General features: G+C 36.2%; 1 protein-coding gene across 3 annotated transcripts in view; it reads left to right on the forward strand.

Annotated features, from left to right (window-relative positions):
- The window catches only part of LOC136246970 (uncharacterized), a 74,639-nt gene that overhangs the window by 38,826 nt on the left and 13,248 nt on the right, over window positions 1–22,565 (forward strand). For all 3 annotated transcript variants that reach the window (XM_066038567.1, XM_066038569.1, XM_066038568.1), the window contains 3 exons: window positions 9,525–9,689; window positions 12,758–12,965; window positions 20,777–21,023. In XM_066038567.1, coding sequence (XP_065894639.1) covers window positions 9,525–9,689; window positions 12,758–12,965; window positions 20,777–21,023 — 620 coding nt within the window. The remainder of the gene's footprint in view (window positions 1–9,524; window positions 9,690–12,757; window positions 12,966–20,776; window positions 21,024–22,565) is intronic.

The raw sequence follows: 22,565 nt of genomic DNA on the forward strand, positions 1-22,565 counted from the left end.
CGTGGACTGGACTCATGGACTGGACTTGCGGACTGGACTTACGAACTGAGCTGGAAACAGCTTTTACACAATAATCCAGGCATTATCTATCTCTTGCAACACTAGAGACACCACTATCAAGCTACAAGTGCTGGTACTGGTTTTCTTTACAAGTCATGAAATTAGCGTGTGCACTAATTAATCAGAATACACTTACGATGCACATGTACTAGAAGTAATAAAGCATGATAGAGGCTATTGTTGTAGCATAGATGTCTTCCTTTGTTGTTTCAGTATTTAGTACCAGAGACAAATATAATGTTCAGCAGTTGAGTCAGACCCACAATAACGTTCTATCATGTGCAGGTCGTGGTAGGACAAGGAAGAACTTTCAATCAATTAAAGTCAGAACATACTAATTAAATCAATGTCACCAACACTTAATCGTATCAATTGCACACAGCAGGCATAATGTATTTCTCAGCAGGCGCAATGTATTTCACAGCATTGTTGGTTGTAGTGAGCTAACAACTGTTGCTAATTGAATGGGAGTAGGCCTAGTACATTCTTGATCACCCCCCTTGGGTTGTAAGAATGTAGTTTCTCCTAGCAATCAAGTGGTAGTTATGATTACCAGTACAAGCCATAAACCAAACAGATAAACTGTATTCCTTTGGCTCCATCCCTTTTCTTTTGATAGCTAGGACACTATATCTGAGCAAACTGATTTATGGCCAGACATGCAGACTAATTAGTCAGTTGTAAACCATAATTGTAACAACGCTAAGTACCTCCATCTGGCCACTAATTAGTTCTAAAACTTCACATGAAACCAAACACCAAACCAACACAGGAAGTCACAAAACAAGGCTAATACATCAAGGAGGTAAAAATCGCTCTGAACGAATGAACCCACAACACTGTACTGTGACTTGACTGAATGAATGGGAAGCAGTACAACTGCTGGCTGAATCGGTATCTGTATACCACATGTTTGTCCTCCAATAAATTAAGCTAACCAAGGCTATTATAGCATTGCACCACTCAACAATGAATATCAGACACTTCAGCTACACCCGTCTAAATGATGCAGTAGTAGTACAATGGCTGGAGTGATTGGCATTGATGATGGCACCTCGCGCTTGTGCATAACAAACGCACTACCAATAAATAAACTAGCTAACAATGAATTAACTAACCATCAAGACAGTAATTAGGGAGTAAAATCATTCCTTGTACACAGCTCTTAGCGGTAGCCAATATTATCCTTGCGTTCTTGTTCCTTCCGTGTACAAATGAGTGCCTTTGATCTGTACATGCCCCATACCAACAAATCAATTAGAACACACCCATGAGGTTTGTATCTGATTTGTAAACAACTCCACCCTTGGGCCTGCGGACCTCGGGTGTCGTGCTCACAAATCAAATACAAACCTCATAGGTGTGTTACAACTATTAGGCCGTGCAAAGTTAATTATATGTTTCTGGTCCTACCAATTCCCCAAAATTGACCAGGTGACCAGGCTTTGTTTTAGATGTGGTATGTAGACTACGTACACTACATTTGACATAACTTATGTAGCAGTACATGGAATTAGCAGGCTGTAGGGGAAAACAAAGTTGATGTATAAAGTTAGTGCATCTTTATAAGAAAAAAGTGTTTAGAAGACATGAAAATTTTTCAACAGATATAATATACATTATTGTATGGTGACTGCACAATTCATTCAGCAAAAAAATGACTAGGAAGGGAACCATAAACGTATAATTAACTTTTCGTGGCCTTACATGTACTCTTTAAAACTAGTTTAGCTTTTGGTAATAAAAGCATGTCATCTCTAACATAGCCTTCTAGCTAATAAGTAAAGTTATTTATACTCACTTCCATCTCAAAAAAAGTTATGACCAAGTTTTTAGAGTTTAATTATAGATAGAGCAAGTATAGACTATATAAATACTTTAAGACATGTTCAAGACTTGGAGAAGATGTATACAAGTTGCAGGGGCGTAGGGAGGGGGGGTTCCGGGGGGTTCAGGACCCCCCCCCCCCCCCTGCAAAATTTAGACTTCTGCAAGCAGGATCCTAACACACCATTTAGTGTGGCAGGACAAAATGAGTGAGCAATATAGTGTAATGGCACAGTACAACAATTGATAAAACTTACATTCATCTCTCAGGGAAGGATTTACAGAAATAACATGAGCCCTCTTCAAAACTTGTTAAAAGATCGATTTACTCTAATAGAGCAGTCAGGTATATACTCTAATAGAGCAGTCAGGTATACTCTAATAGAACATGCATGTAAATATCCATGTCCATATGAAGTTTTTCAGACATTCCAACATTAAATGCAAAACTTAGCATGACCTTATACTGCTATAGCTTTGGTGTGCAGTGTTTAAAGATATATAGAACTCCAGTAATTTATCACTTGTGTTATGCAAAATGAATTCATGCTATGCATATTTGTATAGCTATATTGTTTTGATTGTCATTTGTATCAGTGGATTCATGGCTCCTATACCACAGTGAGATATAACCATCACTTACAGATTACTATTATGTGTCTCTATGTGTTATGCTGTCTGTTTCCACTAGGTGACTTTATCTAGTACTACCTTCATCCCAGGGGCACTTAATGCATCATAATTAATGTACTTTTTGCATAAAATATAGTAATTTGCTGAGTTTTGATGTATTAAAATATTGAAAGTCTCTCAGCGGCTGGGGGCTGCACCCCCAGACCTCTGATTCTAGTAACTCAATCCTGGTGCTGGAACCCCCCTTCAAAAAATCCTGGCTATGCCCCTGGAGTTGGGTGATACCAAGACATGCGATAGTGTGTCGTGTGGCCCAAGAAGCCAGCCGCCACACTGTGGGTATATTGACAGAAAGAAAATATCATTTTCACACCTTTGTATCTTGGTGATACCTTATCCAATTGGAACCAAATTTGCTGCTGAGTTGCCCACCAGCTAGGCAATCCACATTCCAAAATCAAGGAAATCGCTCAAGCCGTTTCTGAGATACGAGCAGCCAAAACTCAGTTTTGTTTCTTTGTTTTTTTTTTTTTCTTCGTGTTTTCGCATACTTGCAAAAATTGCTATAAAATGCACACGCGTACCCCAATTACCTTGAAATTTGGAACAGAGAAAGGGAGTCCAAAGGCAAATCCTAGTCTCAACTTTGGTGTAAATTAGATGAATGGTTGAGGATTTATGACCAATTATTCGCATAAACAAGATTGTTTTATTGTCACACCTACAAGGTAAACCGCTTCATGGAATGAGTTGAAAATTGTTTTGTGGATAAATCAACCGTTGTAGGAGTGTCTTTTGGTGGTTTGAAAGCAATCAAAATAAAGATCATGGGGATATGACACGAAACCAAAGGTGTGTAACAATTGCACGATCGAGATTTGTGAATAAAAATACCAATAATTCTCAGGCCTACTAGGCAAACCGCTTAGAGCAGTGAGCTGAAAATGGGTATGCAGCTGGAATAGTCATTGTAAAAAGTCCTTGCAGTAGTACAGAACAATCGGTTTACAAACCACTGACTTATGATTCCAAAGCCAACTCCGTGTAGCAAATGCGAGATCGAGATACTTTTATAGAACAGTCACCCTAATAGAGCATTCAGCTAGTTCATGACTTACTTCATTATAGATTTCTATTACATTGCAAGTTATGCTGTAGGGAGTTCAGCAGCAACCAGTTAATATTGTAGACAGTTCAGCTACAAGCAAGTCATCCTGTAGAGAGTTCAGCTACAAATATATTGCTGTATAATTATAACAAGTCACATGAAGAGAGTTCAGCTATCAACAAGTCGTGCATCCTGTAGAAAGTTCAGCTACAAGCAATTCATTCTGTAGAAATTCTGCTACAAACAATTCTTCATGCAGAGAGTTTAACAACCAAAATCTGCCATGTTAAGAATTCAGTTTTACTAACAAATTACTCTGTAGATAGACCAGCTAGAAACAAGAGAGAGCTCAGCTAGAAAATGTCACCTTGTAGACAGTTCAGCTACAAACAAATCGCACTGTAGAGAGATCAGATAGAAGAAGCCATCTTGTAGAGGGTTCAGCTGTGAAGTGATCACCCTATAGATAGTTCAGCTAGAAAAAATCACCCTGTAGAGAGTTCAGCTACAAAGAAACCATCCTGTAGAGAGATCAGCTAGAAACAAACCACCTGTAGAGAGATCAGCTTCAAAAAAACCCTTCCTGTAGAGAGTTCAGCTACAAAACAAATCACCCTGCAGAGAGTTTGGTTACAAAAATTCACCTTGTAGAGTATTCAGCTACAAACAAATTACCTTGTAGAGTGTACAACTAGACACATGCCACCCTGTAGAGAGATCAGCTAGAAGAAATCACCTTGCAGAGAGTTCAGCTACAAAGAACCCATCCTGTAGAGAGTTCAGCTACAAAAATCACCCTGTAGAGAGTTAAACTACAACCACATCACCCTGCATAGTATTCGGCTAAAAGAAACCATCATGTAGAGAGTTCAGCTGCAAACAAATCACCCTGTGGAGAATTCAGCTACAAACAAATCGTCCTGTAGAGAGATCAGCTGGAAGAAGTCATCTTGTAGAGAGTTCAGCTATAAAGAAACCACCATGTAGAGAGTTCAGCTGCAAACAAATCACCTGTAGAGAGAAACAAATCATCCTGTAGAGAGATTAGCTAGAAGAGGTCACCTTGTAGAGAGTTCAGCTATAAACAAGTCACCCTGTAGAGAGATCAGCTACAAAGAAACCATCCTGTAGAGAGCTCAGTTACAAATAAGTTACCCTATAGAGAGATCAGCTAGAAACAAATCATCCTGTAGAGAGTTCAGCTGGAAACAAGTCACCCTGTAGAGAGATCAGCTAGAACGATCACCTTGTAGAGAGTTTAGCTACAGACATACCACCCTGCAGATAGTTCAGCTACAAACAAGTCACTTTGTAGAGAGATCAGCTAGAAGAAGTTACCTTGTAGAGAGTTCAGTTACAAAGAAACCATCATGTATGTAAAGTGTTCAGCTACAAACAAGTCGTCCTGTAGAAAGATCAGCTACCTTGTAGAGAGTTCAGCTACAAAGAAACCATCATGTAGAGAGCTCAGCTGCAAACAAATCACCCTGTAGAGAGTTCAGCTGCAAACAAATCACCCTGTAGAGTAGATACAAGTTACCCTATAGGGATCAGCTACAAACAAATCACCCTGTAGAAATATGTGGTAGAAACAAATCACCATGTAGAGAGTTCAGCTAGAAACAAGTTACTCTGAAAACAAGTTACTCTGAAAAGAGTTCAGCTACAAACAATGGAGAGTTCAGTTATGTATAAGAAGTCACCTTATTACCTACAGTATGTGATTATCTTTCATTGGTAAATATACAAATCTTTTTAATCAGACAAAAAGCTGTGCACAAAATTTCTTCCTTTGTTCCACAATTCCTGTAGAAAAGAAACAAGTTGATGTTGTGCTACTTCTAAAAACTAGGCGCCATGCAGCTAGCTAACTCATCTGTAATAACCATAGATAGTATGTGCTACTATGAATTATATTACTATTTTAACCAATAGGGTAGTTTTGGGTTGTGCAATAATATTATTAGCTAATACTAGAATTTTGTACTTCATGAAATTTTCGTAATTCGTTTATTTATGTTGCTATGTGCTGCTATGGTAGCGTTTGTTAAACAAATCGCTTTTACCAACATATGTGACCAGATCTGCGAAAACCCAACGTAATGGCACATTTTTCAAATTCTTTATTACTGAATATTTATAATCTACTTAACCAAGTGTATGCTCTGGCCAAGTTTTAGCCTCATATGGCAGCAAAACTTTTGGAGTTACAGCCCTACAAAGTAGCAACAACAAAAGGATCGATTTGTACAGCAAGTATTGGGAAAATAAATTACATGCGCTTGCCTAAACGGCTGTAACTTACTAATGCAATGCAGTACAGGGTTGCAACTTGCACCATTGTGTTCGCCATGCATAGCGGAGTCCATTACTGGGTAGGTTGTTCTTCTATTACCATTCTTCACTACATACAGAGACGAAATCAGTGAAGACAAATCGATCTCGTACGATCGTTTCGATGTGACGTAAACAAACGTCCATAATGTAGGTATCCTTTAGTCTACTGCAATGAAACAAAGATGTTTGAACTCCTCTTGAGTAGGCAAATGAGTTGATATCCAGGTTTTTATCATAGGACCCTTCCTTCACAAAGAACAAAGCATTTAAAAAGTTTACGAATTTTTTTCGATTACCAAAATATTTTACCCCATTGCAAATCAATGGCTTATACTGAAAATTTAGGTTTGCGCCATTATGTTGGGTTTTCGCGCAGATCCAGTCACATATGTGACTGGGCCTGCGCAAATAGGGCATGTGGGCACATGATTTTTGCCTACTTTGTCAAACTTTCATCACTTATAATTCTTTGTACCATTATGCTATGGAAATGCAATTTTTAGCTCTTAGTAGGCAATTAATTGGCTACGATGCAAGTTACAGAATGCAAATATTCTGTTCCAATACTGAGATATGACCTGTAGAGTGATAGGGTGTAGTCTGTGCCCACATGCCCTGTTTTCGCAGGCCCGGTCACATATTACGCACAGAAATATCTTCTAAATTGTTTTATAGTTTGACTATCGTGTTTTTTCTCACAAATTCTCTTGACAACGCTTCAAAGCTGCTCTTCATTTTCGCTCACGTACATAAGGGATACGTCCCCTTTCAACTCAAAGCGATAGGCTATTCCTGGTAGTGTACGAGGCCTGCACTGTTGTTCTTCAGTTGTTAAACGTCTGGAAACTTCAAATGAAAGGTAATTTACAAAGTCTGAGGAAAGTCTCCACACCCATATTTCAGTCCGCCGAAAAGAAACCACCTTAGAGCAAAGTTCACCTGTGCAGAAGTTTAATACAGACTTCATTTCGCTTTTACTTCTTACGTAAAAGCTGCTTTTACCATTATTTAACGACTTTGCTCATGTGGGTGCATATGGACAAATATAGGTAGATAGATAGGTACACACACACACACACACACACACACACACACACACACACACACACACACACACACACACACACACACACACACACACACACACACACACACACACACACACACACACACGCACACACTCACACATACTTTTACGAAAACAATTTCGGTAAACCAGGCGTGCACCCACAGCCAGCCTTTGGCCGGCTGTGGGCACGCTCCTGGTTTTAAAAAAGTGAGAAGGAAGCACCAAAGCCAGTTAATGGCCAGCTTTGTGGCTTGCAATACAAAAAGAAGTGATATCTAAACTAAAACAGCCAAGCTGTAAACAAAAAAGTGCGGCCCCCAAAATAGCCAGGATGAAAAAAGATGTGAAATCCAAGGTGGCGGCCAAGAAATGGCTGTGATGGTAGGTTAATGGCAAAATTTTTAATTACGACAATTCAGGTGAATTTGGTGCTGAATCCTAGTGGAGGAGGCAATGCAAATTCACCTGAATTGTCATAATTAAATTTTTTTTCATTAACTTCCTATCACAGCCATTTCTTGGCCGCCACCTTGGATTCCACGTCTTTTTTCATCCTGGCCTTTTGGGGGCCGCACTCTTTTTTTGCAGCTTGGCTGTTATGGTTTAGATAGATTTTCTTACGTCATATGTCATGGCAAAATTTATTCACGATACGAATATATATCACAATAATTATACCATATAGCCATACGTAACAGTTGATAGCTTATAAGTTACAATACTAAGTCTTAAGGTTGAATTTGCGATACTTTTGTCATCTTTATCTATTACAAGTGTAATTGCATTGGCTCTTTGAACTGGGTTCACCAGTCATAAAATTATTTACAAACAAGTTAACAAATAGGTACACAAAAAATTGGAATTTTCGACTACCATAGCACATTGATAAAATCACCTCAACAAGCTGGAGTAGTGCATGATATTAATCACAGTAAAACAATGAGAAGTGTTATATTCCTACTGTGCTCCAAATACCACAACGGAAATTCACAGTAGGGATATAGCACTTTTTATTGTTTTACTGTGATTTAATATCATGCACTACTCCAGCTTGTTTCAGTACTTTTATCGATGTGCTATGGTCCCTGCTCTAGTTGAAAATTCCAATTTTTTGTGTACTTGTGCTTGTAAACATCATACAAAATTTGAGACCTATAATTTTTAAAAATTGTGTCGGCATAGTAGGAGCAGGCCTAAAATGGAGGAGACTGCGGACCACAATTGAAGTCCAGACACAAGAATGCAGAGATATGCTGGCTTGATACGTATGTATCAAAATCAACACAGAAAGTATTTAACCAACTAAATCAGACCATTCACCAGTACACCACTGATTCTTGTCAACCCAGGTACTTCACAAGGCCAGAAACTGTCATTCGAGCTTCCCACGCCATCCTGAAAGGACATTTTAAAATCAGCCTTGTAGGGTAAAAAGATGAATAGTATGGTAGTGTAGCTATATATCCACTGGTGTTGTTAGTTTGATTTAGTCTGATGTGTTATTTGTATGAGTTTGTGAAATTTATAATTAGTCACATTATTATTATGCATAAATTTGCCTAATTATTGAACCTCTCATGACCCATAACATTTTAAATACCATTATGCTATAGTCATGCAATTTTTACCCCTTGTTAATTGGCTATATGTGACGGGATCTGCGAAAACCCAACACAATCGCGCAAGCCTAAATTTACAATTATAAAGCATTGAATACAATTGGTGAAATATGTTGAAAAAAAAATCTGTAATTTTTTAAAACGCCTCTTTCTTAGTGAAGGAAGGGACTAACAATAAAACCTGGATACAATCTTAGTCACCAACTCAAGAGAAATTAGAATCTTTGTTTCGTTGCAGTAGACCCAAGCAAATGCAAGTTATGAGTGTTTGTTTATGTCACATCGAAGTGATCATATGTGATTCACAAAGTTTGCCTTTGTATTCAGTGAAGAAAAGTGATAAAAGGATGAAATTACCCGGTAATTGATTCCCCTATTCATGGCAAACACAATGGTGAAAATGTCATGTCCATTCGTCAATCCATTTGTAAGTTACAACCATTTTAGTGAGTGCCTGTAATTTATTTTCCCTATGCTTGTTATACAAAATATAATCAATTTTTCTGTTGTCGATACTTTGTAGGACTGTAACTTCGAAAGTTATTGGCATATGAGGCTGAAACTTTTCCAGATGGTACACTTGGCTAAGTAGATTATAAATAGTTAATAAACAGAAATTAAAAAAATGGACGGTTGTGTTGGGTCTTCGCAGATCCGGTCACATATATTACAGATTACAGAATGCAAATATTCTATTCCAGTGCTGAGATATTATCTGTGGTTAGATGAGTTTTTATTTGTGCTTAGATGCCCTATTTCAGAACCACAGTCATCTATATATATACCAGTCACATATTATATATGTAGATACAATCCTCACAGGCAAAAATATAACTATGAAGTTACATAATATTGTTTTGCATATTTGCAGAGATGATAGTGATAAATTAATGAAAAGTATGTCCTACCTTGATGAGGCTAAAGGGTTACTTGATCAATATGACGATAAAGATTATCACATCTTGTGGAATACGTTTAAGATGTGGTATTACAAAGGAGACACAAATAAATCACTTGGAAAATATAGAGATAGTCAGTAAGTGCAAGTATTGTATTGTAGGTTATACTTTTAATGATAATGGAACTTTCAGAATAATATTAAGTGCATAATATTATATGTACGAATGGATGGTTATGAGGTGTATTACACTTACATGCAATTGGTCTAGAATTTATCGATGGTAAACTTCCAACTACGTATAACAAAGTGGAATCTATTTTGTCCAAGTGGAATCTATTTTTCAATTCTTTGAGGATTTGGGCATATTGATCATATTCAAAAAAATCATGTTTTACAGTAACTTTGGACTTCAAAATCAGGCAAAACAATGAACAACATACTCAAGAATTTTACAGAACACGAACACCACAAGTGGTGGACACTCAAAGAATTACTATTACACTGCATTACGTACTACCAAACAGTGTTTACCTGCTTTGTGCACTTCATCTCGAATTGCTCAAAAATATGGCTAATGTTTCTTTCTTTCATTTACCAAGGTCTCAGAGAAACACAAAATTCAATTGCTAGTTTAAACCGGTGACTCAAATTTGAGGCTCTGGTTAACCAGAGACTCGTCCTGTTTAATTCAAGTCAGTGTAGGAAAAAATCAATTGCCAATTCAACCAGGGTCTCAAATTTGAGACCCTGGTCACAAGTAGCACAGAAAAATATAATCACAATTTCAATCAAGGACTCAAATTTGAGACCCTTGGTATCACACAGAAAAACTCAATTGCCAATTCAAACTAGGGACTTGCGTCTGAAATTATAGTCAGTTAAAAACATCTCACAACCAGCCTCAAATATGAAACTGCTCTATAGTAGTAAACACAATGTTCTCAGTTGTGAGGACTGAGCTATGTAACACACTAGCCATGCTATAAACTAAGAAAGCAATAAAAGCATCTTTTAATTCTGATTCAAATCTAGGAGTGCATGCCATCAGTTGTGTTCTTGCCCAAAAGGAGTTTAGTTGTATATTAGCATTCCCATAGTTATTTCGTGTATGCCTTATTCCTAGGCCCTGGCCGATTTTGCTGGCATAATTTAAAGCATAATAGGTAACCAAAAGCATCAAGCATAATGCTAGCATAATAAAGACGACATTTGAAAAATTAATTAAAATGTGCAGGCAAATGCGTGCCTGAAACAAAGCAAATGGTCACCACCAATATGCGCTATTATTGCATTTCACATTTAGAAACACGTAGAATAACTTAATATCCATTCCTAGATTGCTATTCACACTTTGTAAATATAAGATCGAGATACTCAAACAGAGCAGTCACTTACTCCTATTAAGCAGTCAAAAAACAATAAAGTACTTTAATAAAACAGTTAGTTCTCGAGCATAACCTTGATTTTAAAAACATAATTTTGAGCATAATAGGCTTGATTTCTGAGCACTGTTCAAAAGCACAATAGGTAAAATCTTGAGCGTAATATGCTGGGGCCTACTTATTCCCCTGAAAACTATATACATTAATTTAAAAGACCTATTTGCATGCTTGAAGCATATCATTAGTTTTGTACATGCTTGTATTTTTCAATAAACAGTTTGGTGTTAAAAGAGGTTGACAGCGCTACTGAATCATTTAAGGAACAGGTGAACACAAAATGAGACTGTGTGTGGCATAGACATGTTTAATGAAGAGGTGTGGTCATAAAAATGTGCTGCATGCACAAACTACCAGCCATTTTTGTAGGAAAAAAGAAATGTGATGTCAACTGGAACTTATCAATCAAGCAACAATAAAACAGGTGGTGTGAGGACTAAAATCATTAATATAATCCGGTTTCGCCCATTAATTAACAATTTTTAATTGCTCACACTCTTGCAAGACAATGTTGAGTTTGAGCAGTACTGTAATATAAAGCCATGCCTTCTCATTAAAGCCATCTATTCTGTTACACACTTCATTTAAAGGGGCTATGCACTAAGGGCTGGGATGAAGCTTCGAATTCTTCGTGGGTTCGAAGGTTAAGTAAACTTTGAATTGTAAAAGTATCCTTCGAAGCTTTGTAATGCATTCATAGTCCTCGAAAGAATTACAAATAAATGTCGTTATCTTTTTTGCAGCTGCTTATTCCTCTTACGTGATCAATGTTCATGTCTTTGTGATCGATCTTTGTGTGCCACGCCCACTTTTAAACCATCGTAGTTCAGCTAGCTACCATAGTTGCAGCCTTAAAACACCTTATAAAGTGATAGATAATGCATGGAAAATGTACTTTAGCCATTAGTTGGTGTTTACCTATGCATGACACGCCCATTTGCAATTGATTGATTGCGTCATTCAGTACTGCTGCTATGCACTTTCCAATGCTTAAAAACTTTTTAAATAGGATTAGTAAGATAAAGCTAAAGAAGGGTGATAGTAAATACAAGAAAACCTGTAACTTGAAAGCTAACACTGAAGTTTTGAATGTTCGAACATTTTATTAGCGAATGTTCGAAGGTAAATTTCAATATTTGTCCCAGCCATACTATGCACTCAAAGAATCTTGAAGAAGCTGTACTAGCAGTGAAATCATGAATTTTATGCAATGTCTCTTATGGATACGTAATCTCTGACATCAGCATTAGTAACTGCTTGGGAGAATAATGTTAAAACCAGCCATGCAACTGCTGTAAAAGACGAAAACAAGCAGCTGAGGAATATTTAATGCTGCACAACATCTTGTGTTCAGGCATCACAACCAGGTGGGTTGTTACAGCAGTGTTAATGCGATGAAAGGAAGCACTTCATCTCGAATAGAATTAACACTCCTTCTACTACAATGTATCACCTTTGTTGTGGTGTTAAACAATTCAGGAAACATTTAAAGCTAGCTCAAGGAGTTTGTTAAAGCCACTTACAATGATCCATTAACTTGTACCTGATATGAAATAGTAGATGCTTTGAAACTCACTATCAAAAGGATAGAAACCCATGCACATAACACTGACATCTACATCAAAAGGTCTCACACAATTAAGGAAAGGCTTAGACAGCATGCTAAGAACTGCATGCAGCCTGGCATTGATAGCACTAGTATCATGAAGTTGTATTTGAGTGGTACTGTTTGTAAATTATAATGTGCTTGTTTCTCCAACTCAGGTCTTGTTTCTTAAAGTGCCTTGAAGTACTGCAAGAAATGCAAGAAATAGATCCAACTGATGAGGTTAAGCATTTGACATTTATGACCTACTCAAAATTATGTGGTGTGATTCGTATTATTGGGCATGATGAGGAATGCAGAATGTATATAGAAAAAGCTGAGGAAATGATACCTGATCTCTATGAAAATCAAGATTATTCTATAATGGTATGTACAAATAAACAGCTGTAATTGTGGAGTCTATGGAATTTATAAACACTGAAGCAACCCAAAAGCACAGTCATGCAAGTATAGCAAGAATGGTAACAAATGCTTGAAGGGATAAATAAATTTCACTCCGTCCACCTCAAATTCCACACAAATTCCATGGACTCCACATTGTTCTCATGTAACTGTTCAGACTCTATTTGCACTGCACTCACTTAGTTACCTCTTTCATGGCTGTTTCTGCAATAGTATTGGCAAAAACATCTGAATCACCATCAACTTTGCTATTGCCTAGCTTATTTTGTAAGAGTCCTCATTACATTACATCACTGCATGTAAGGAATGTGTACTCAATGTACAATTTTCTGTAGGATTTTGTACATTTTTATTTCAATGTCTGAAGTCTGTAGTATATCAGAAAACTAATATTAGAGTACGTATATGGATTCATGACTAGGCTTACGCCAATTATGCTGGCATAATTTTGAGCGTAATAGGCTAGCAAAAGTATCAAGCATTATGCCAGCATAATAGGACGATTTTAAAGAATTTTAATTAAAACATACAATGCATGCACCAAAAATACTGCACAACATGGACACACTGCAAATTATTACTGCATTTCATATCAACCTTGCAGTGTTATTATTTCTTAGCTGATTATCACACTTTATGGAAACATTATCAAGATTCTCTAATAGAGCAGTCACTTACTCTAATACAGCAGTCAGGAAATGCAGATATATTCTAATAAAACAGTCAGCTGTCGAACATAATCTTGATTTTAGTAGCAGAATTTTGAGCACTGCTCAGAAGCATAATAGGCAATTTTCAAAGCATAATTGGCACAAGTCTATTCATGACCCACCAAAAATCACCTAAATAATCATACGCATGTATATAGTCAAAATTGTTGTAGTACATGTATTTTAATTATAAAGATCATTGTGATTGAATTTTGGAAAAACAATCCAAATCGCACATTAGAAGTTTTGAAATAAAAAGTTCAAGTCAGCATCTCTTGCCAAGGATAGCAAGCACACGTATGAAATTTACACAAAAAGATACATCATCTATTACTTTTAAGAACACTTCCAGCACTGTAGCTGTTTGTATGTAGAGTTTCTTGCTAGAAAATGTGAGCAGTTGGATGATCATATCACAAGTGCTCACAAATGGGAGGAGGGTGAGCAGGAGAGAGATAAACTTCTAAATGGAGATAACCCACAATTTAACTCCAGACATTAGATTACAGAGTTGTGCTAACTTCTTAGTAGCTGATGTACAGCAATATCAACAGAAAAAATGTTTGGCTACCATTATCAGACTATCCACCGGTAAACCACTGATTCTTGCCCAGCCAGACTCTTCAAAAGGCCTGAAACTGCCATTTGAGTTCTTCACACCACCAGAAAAGACATCTGTTAAACGAGCCTCAAGTACTGTAGTTTCAGTGGCACTGAGGGTCAAAACTAGTAGTACAATAGTGTAGTCATTCACTAGTGGTGTTGGTTTAGTTTTGTCTGGTATGCCTGGTATGCGATTTGGATTGGTTTCGTAAAATCTTGCCACTTTCAGTTTTAGACTGCCCTTTATTTGTTTTTATTTACTTATAGAAGGGAGGTTCTTAGAGGGATTTGCTCTTTGTGATAGCCTGCGAGACTGACTGCGTATTTATGATTTTTAATATTTACACTTGTATCATAAAGGCTATTGGGAAAGGTGTTCTTTGTCTAAGAAGTATGCTAAATTTAAAAGTGGCTGGAAGTAGCCAACCCATGACCTACAACGAATTATAATACAGAGTCTGTGTGACTTTATGTTGTCTTCTGTTCTTACTTACGTACTGACTGCCTTTTATCAGAAAATGTTTTGTTCACTTAAAAGCAGAATGGCAATTGTATGTACAGTAAGTGCATTTTAGTTGGAAAGTAATTGCAAGAATGTGGTTTAACTGTATCCTGAATTAATATGTAGTAAGAAAGTATTTTAGAATATATTACACGTACTGTACATCGGTATCAATTTTGGCTAAATGTTATGTATAGCCATTCCTCTCCATACAATTCATAAATTTTATTACTAATAGTACACCATACATAGCACACTTCATGAAAAATAAATTTTGCCATATGCACACCTCAGTAGACAATATGCAAATGCATACATGGATAGAGTTTATAATAATTCCAGCAGAAACTGAAAACCCTTGCAGAGGAGACACTGCATGGTGGCTGGAAGATATAGGTATTTAGTAAACAAAAGTTTACTATTAATTAACACTCCACTGACTTTGTGCTAGAGCACTGAAACACTGCCATAGGAAGTTCGCATCTTAAGAAAATTTTATAATGCAAATCATCATAAATGCCCAAAGATATGTTTATTCTTTCTTTTGTATGGTACTGAAAATTGGTTGGATATATTAATTTACTTTCTTATATATCGTTTTAATACAAGTTCATGTATTTGATTATGAATTAAGTTGGTATAGTAACACACCACCACTAATTGACTGTTGTAATAGAAATTGCATATTTATTTTAAAATTTATTTATAACAGAAACCGAACATTACTAAGTATTTTCATAATACTATTAAGAATAGACACCACATAGATCCACACATTTACCAAACCATTACTTTATTATCATTCACAGTACACATTTCTTCCATGATTTCTTAATCTGATAAAATGGAAATTTAACAACACTACGTACATTTAAGCACATAATATAAGTATCTTCAGATATCACATTAAATAGCAAAACGTTATACATATATTAGACAGTTTTTGAATACAACAGGGTCCAAAGGAATTACTGCTGTTCACTATAATTATGTGACCGGATTGCGAAAAGGTACCTTTTTCACATACAAAATTTGGTTTATTTTGTGAATTTTGAAGCTTCATAACATGGCATAATATTATAATTGTCTGCAATTTTCCATGAGTGTAGCTACAGATTTTAACTGCATTTTGATACTAAGAGGAAGTTAATCAGTATAAGGAGTCAAGTGTTACACCATTTTGTTTGCTGGTATGTAAAATGTGTGGAAAAGGTACCTTTTGCAAATCTGGTCACATAAAGTGGAGACTCACCAATGCGATTTATAATCTTTTGATGCAGTTTCTAATGCACGTCTACGAGTGTGTCCTTCCCTGTAGGCTCTTATCAAGTCAACAGATATGCTGTCAAGTGCTGGAATAATTGTTTTCTCTAATTCTGGAAAAGTGTAATCGCAGTACAGCCTTGTGTACCGCTTGGCAGCTCCCCAGCATCATTCAATTGGGTTTAGTTCACAATGGAACTTAGGGATGAATAATATTCTATGCTTTCATTCAAGAATATACTTCTCTACCTTTGTCTTCTCATCATATTTGAATTCCTGCATTTCACTTAAGACTTTTTGCATGTCTGTGGTAACCATTCCTTTATCATTGATGTGGCAATCCATAAGAACCTAATGCATCCTTTTAGGAGTATCATTATCAAATACCATTCAAAAAGGTTTTCCATCCCATACAGTATCTCTCATTTTTTGCTAACAGCCACCTGATTTAACATTCACGTGAGATACAATCATAAGCCGTATGTCCACTGCCCTGATCAAACAGAAAAACTTCTCACTAGTATACTTGATCTCAGCAATTGTAACTGCTTCTTTTACTTGTAGCATCAACTTGTCACTGTCCTGGTAGCCTTTATTATCTGTACCATACTTCAACAAAAATTGAGCTTCTTTTTTTACATTGGGATGCATGCATTTCACTGTTTCAAATTCCGTATCATCAAATGAATGCATTTATTATATTCCTCTATAAAAACACTTACCATGATACCTCTCCCTTGCCCCTTGGGCTTGATCTGCTGCTCCCCATTTCTCTGCCCATTCCCAACCTTGATCATCATTAGAATGGAAGACACTTTCATCATGATAAAACAATACCAGATTCTTCTTACTGGAGTCAGATTCTATGAATACTCAAAGTTCATCACTAGGCTGTGGGGGTTGTGCATGACTTGTTTCCAAAATATTCATCTTTGTAAGAAAATGTTTTGATAATCCATGACATTCTGTCTCTCATGCCCATCGATGTACACACCGACCCTTCTTCATTGATGATGGGCTAAATCCAAGCTTGTGCAACCAACATGTAGCAGTGGCAGTTGATACCTTTTTAGGAGCCTTCGGATGGTGGTTTCCAACTAACAGAAGCAAACTTGTTTAACTATTCACCAAAAACCAGTAGCAATTAAATTTGGCTTCCATTTTGAAAAGCATTCTCCCTGATCCATTTCAAAGCAATATCTATATTCTTCATCATAATTATACAACAACATATCTGGAATACTTTCCTTAAGTGGAGTCATGACAGAAACCCTTAATTGAATGCTCTCCACATGTGAATGGTTGTTTCATTAGCACCTAACAAAAGACTTACTCCCTTTGCTGCTGCTGTCTTGAGCATACCAAACCTTTATCTGTAATTCTGATATATTGTTATTGCCATAACTTAATCTCTTCTCTTTGTTAAGTAAACAGCCAATCATTGTAGCAATATTTACCACCTTCGTTAGATAACTCGTCAGTATAATCGGCATCATCTGAGTCACCTTCGTTGCTACTGTACTCACTTGTAACACTGTCCAGGTAATTGAAAACTTTCATCTAGATTATTAGCTGAGTCTTCAGTAGATTCATTAGCAGACTCTTTAATACTTCATAGTGCCTTCTTCTGTCGCATTTCTTCTGCTAGATGAATCAGAACTTGTTTATGTTTACTTGAAATTTTTGATGCTATGATTCGTTTGGGTAACAATGCTTTGTAACAACAAAAAACACAAAGCAAATCAAAAATTGATGAAGAAGGAATAATGCATGAAACTACAACAAAACTGTGAGTGATGTAAACCATTGTTTACCATGGAAACCGGGCCACATCAAAGACATTATGCAATCTCTTATTGGCTATGATAGATTTGGACATGCAATAACTCCCAGGCTATTGTCACCATACTTTAGCAGTAGTGCATCTATATTAGCACCTTTATTATCAGTGAAAAGTATTGCTATAATCTTGAGTATAAGTATGTTGCTCTACTTTAAAGTTTGTGGACATTTATGATGATTTGCACTATAATATATTGTTATGTATTTAGTACAAGACGTTTGTTCTGACTGACTAGGTGTAGTCACTAGTAGTGGTTACTAAATGGTGAACTGAACATTAATGATGTAAATGTCCTATAGCAAGTCTAATACAAGTTCAAAAACTAACCTTTGATGGCTCAATAATCCTTCCTCCTTTCATTTTAAAGCTAAATTATTACCAAACTTAATTGCTTGCACCATCAAGTGGAATTAGATTTACATGTTTTAATGTGTCTGACTGCTCAGACATTATTTCACAAAAGATGTTTTCATCATGAGCACTTATATATTTGATATGTGCCGTATAACAACAAATATTGGCGAAACTGGTATTTGGCGATTTACTATATAAAATTGCAGTTGGCAAAAATTTAATTTGGCAAAATACTCTCACTGAAAAATTGGCAGTGCATGTGAGTGGTGTAAGGACAAAGTGTACATTCTGTTACAGTATTGTATACATACTTTTTTGTGCTGAAATATGTTATGGATTCAGTCACTGCATGCATCTAGTCAATTTTGTGATTGAACTGGCCCAACCGGGTTTGGATGTGACCTGCTTTAAAGAATATCTGGATCCTGCTGCAGCCCAATTTGTTTTGTAGGCCACGCCCACTTATCAGGATCATTATGCTGCCTGTAGAGTCTCACCCTTTTATTAATGGCTGCTCATGAATTCATGTCTGTTGCTATCTTCAAGTTTACGTGGAGCCATGCCCACTAATCCAGTGTACGAGTTCTAGTCTAGTGGGTAAACCACACCCATTTGCATGCGTGGAACCACACTAATTTACCAATAAGGTAGTATCCACGAAGTTACACTTGGTTTGCCAATTTGCCAAATTTAGTGCACTGCCAAATTTAATTGATATACGATATATCCGATGCAGATGATACCTAAACTTTCCTTCACAATACCAAATCAGGTACTGATACTATCGCAGTATTGATAGTACCATGCAGCTCTACTGATAAAACAGTATGTGACCTGCTTTTTTAGAGCTTTTCCAATCATTTGACTTTCAACAATATCATACTAAACCTGTACACTTATTAGCTTGAAACTTTCACAGACCAATATGCTATTATGTATCTTCCATCTGACCAAATATTATTTTTAAAGCACAGTAATGAAATTATGAACTACAAAAGTCATACTTCTGGATAGGCTTTTCATATTGTGTTTAGTGTATATTTAGGTTTGTGTAAGTATGTGGAATTCTTTATGTTCTTTAATCACCTAATACTATAAAATTCTGGTAGCACAACTATAGGATTCCTATAACTAGAAAGACATTATGAAGGAATTTATAAAAATTCTAGATTTCATAGGAAAATCCAAATTTGTGTAATACACTGTATTTCAACGGAACACATTTTTTCCTTCATAATCACATAGTGATTTAGTTTGCCATACCTCAATAGTAGAAGTACAATTAATCCCAAACCGCGCAGCTTGTTTCTGCAATTGCAGTGTAAAGTAGCCAACGAAATAGCAGAATCACAGAAGCCATTTAAGTGCAACAAGAAAGTGATATAGCGAATAGCCAATCGAATAAACTGACAACAGAAACCTTTAAGTGCAACAAATGTTGACATTTTGAGTAGCCAATCAGAATAGCTGACATGTGAAGCCTTTTAAGTGAAACAACAAATGTGATTTAATTTTGGAAAACCGTTGATATACGCACAACAGTACTTTTGCAATAAAACGCATTTAAAAACTATGGGTAAAAACGCAAGCTCCAGAAAAAAAATTATGCAAGTTTTTATTGCCTTGCTGGTGGGCGAATTAAGCCACCAATGGATAAATCCTGGGCATCATCGTGTTCACCTGTTCATAGGGAGTACAAAAATCTTTTTTTCATCTCCATATGCGAAATGATTCCAAAGTTACAAACGTTTGTTTACGTTGCGGTGACGAAAGAATTTACTAACGATCGTTTTTCCGTGAATTTTCCTTCCTTCTCAAACACAGAGGCATGCCTGGGGAAAAAACTATACCTTGGTGGATGCACAAATTCATGCCGAACAAATGAGCCAAGATTCAATTCCGTACATCGTTGTATCAGTAAGTTATGATGGTTTATGTAAGCACCTGTAGATTCTTTTCTCGATAGCTTCTGTACATATAAAGTTATTTGCTCGTCCGGCTGTCTAGTGCTGTATTTCCAATGCTGCTTAACTTAAGAAGCTGAAACTTGGCTAGTCCATTCCTCTGTCCCTGTAGAAAACAAAGACCAAATAAAATGCATTTTGAAAATTGTGCAGATATCGACGGTTTTCTAAAATTAGGTCACAAATGATGTAATAAAAGAAGAATGATGCATTCACCTGGTAGAAGTTAATGGCCACATGGAACTGGACAGATGTATACTACATACCATGAAAGGTGGTCACTATGTGATTAGTAGGCAATCACACACATTTTTGTGCAATTATGGAATAATTGTACTCGTAGCAGCCAAAATTGCATTCAAATCAGTGTGATTACCTATACTAATCTCTAACATAATTTGCAAGCACCATTATCATGGTATGTGTTATTATACTTTAGTTATATGAATCTTTATTAGCAAATATAATGTATAATGTATGCCGTAATTTACTAAATACAAACTGTATGTATTATTACAATTCCTTATATATTCTAGCAAGCAGGACTAAAACATCAAAAAGCAATAATTCTTAGAGATCAGTGTCTTCCATATGACAGTGTAAAACTACTAAGGGAAGCTTGTACCACTTTTAAAAAGGTCTATGGAAAGGAGCATGTAAAGGTTGCATTAATTGAGTCAGAACTTAGTGTTTCTCTAAGACATCAAAATAAGCTTTCAGAGAGTGAAAAAGTAGCTTTGTCAGCTTTAGAAAAACTTCAACAAGGAGATCTCTATCATTCTGGTAAGTTTATTGTTATACTGTCATGTTTATTATATTGTAGGATGTACCGAATTTTGCAACATGCAGAGTAGTGGTAAATATTTTTCTAAACAATCCAAATGCAAATAGGAGTGACTTTTAATAAATACAATTGATATGATCAAAGGCAATAGTCATTGATATAATCAAAAGCAATAGTCAGGAATAGTTAAGTAATTAACTTAGTACATTGAAATTATATACGTAACACCACTTCAACCATGATTACTTCCATTGCAGTTATAATTAGCTATTTTTATTACGTATATAAAATATTATGCACTACGTATGTATGCTTGATTTAACTGTGATTGCTGTCACCAAGTACAGTAGTACTGGTTAAGTATGTAGGTATTGCCCCTACAATTCTGCCTTTAAATCATCCTAGAGACATCTTATGTGACAAACATCACTTTTAAAGAATAATATTAATCCATTTAACTTCAAATACAACATTAAAAGCAAGAAAACACTTACAGGTAGCCAGATAAATAATTTTAAAATAAACACCAAAACTTGAATTTCCTGGCCTGCTTGCCTGTTGTAGAATTCATCTAGAAACAAATCACTCTGAGAGTTCAATTACAGTACGTTACAAGTTACCCTGTAGAGAGCTCAGCTATATACAAGAAAGTATCCTGGAGAAAGTATCCTTTCAGCTACTGCTCGAAGGACTTCCATACAGTTGCATTTCTCCACATCTCCTGTGGCATGTCTTTTTGAGCCAAAGCAATGGCTTACAAACTTATGTATGTTAAAAATAGACATAATCTTCTCCACAGGATTTCTGAATAAATGGTAGGGAGCTGTTCTCACAGTACAGAGATAGTCTAGATCTAGTTTCCAGATTAATGCAATTAATGCTACCATCACCAATATGCAATTTACCCTGTGGTCAGGACCACCATCAGAGTATGTAGATGAACAAACTAGTTTCATTATCACTTGAGCAGCAATGTTGTTTGCTAATTCTGTCAATTCTGTCAAATGTTTTCAAAAATAAAGGTGATGACGATTTAAATGCCCCTTACTTAAACATGACGTTGACTTATCTATCTTATCCACTTATCCATGACGTTGACTTATCCTTTCGTAATGAAGCAGACAAACAGCATAATGAGAGTCTTCATGTTGCTTCCTCCATTGCCTGTGTTGATCCATGTGTTTTACTTTCAAACAACCCATTAATTTTTGTGTGTGACTTGACCGACAAGAAGGAGAGAACTGTAAATGAATTCATTCATCACTTGGCACAGGTGTGTTAGGTGGGCATCTCTCAATTGCTCTTTCACGTAGATCGCATACTGATATAGCCTTGGCTATATGAACAACTGTAGAATGTCGTCTATCATCAACAGCTGTGCCAACTTCCTCCTCAATATTATATTCTTTTGTGCAAATCCAAAAACTTTTTTCTCCATAATACATCCTGAGGTCATATGCAAATTAATTAATTAATGAGGCTTCCTCTAAATCAAGCATTGTCTGACCACGGTAATCAATTTCGTCATGGAACAAATTTGT

This window comes from Dysidea avara, chromosome 2 (assembly GCF_963678975.1).
Source record: "Dysidea avara chromosome 2, odDysAvar1.4, whole genome shotgun sequence".
In the NCBI taxonomy this organism is placed as follows: domain Eukaryota; kingdom Metazoa; phylum Porifera; class Demospongiae; order Dictyoceratida; family Dysideidae; genus Dysidea; species Dysidea avara.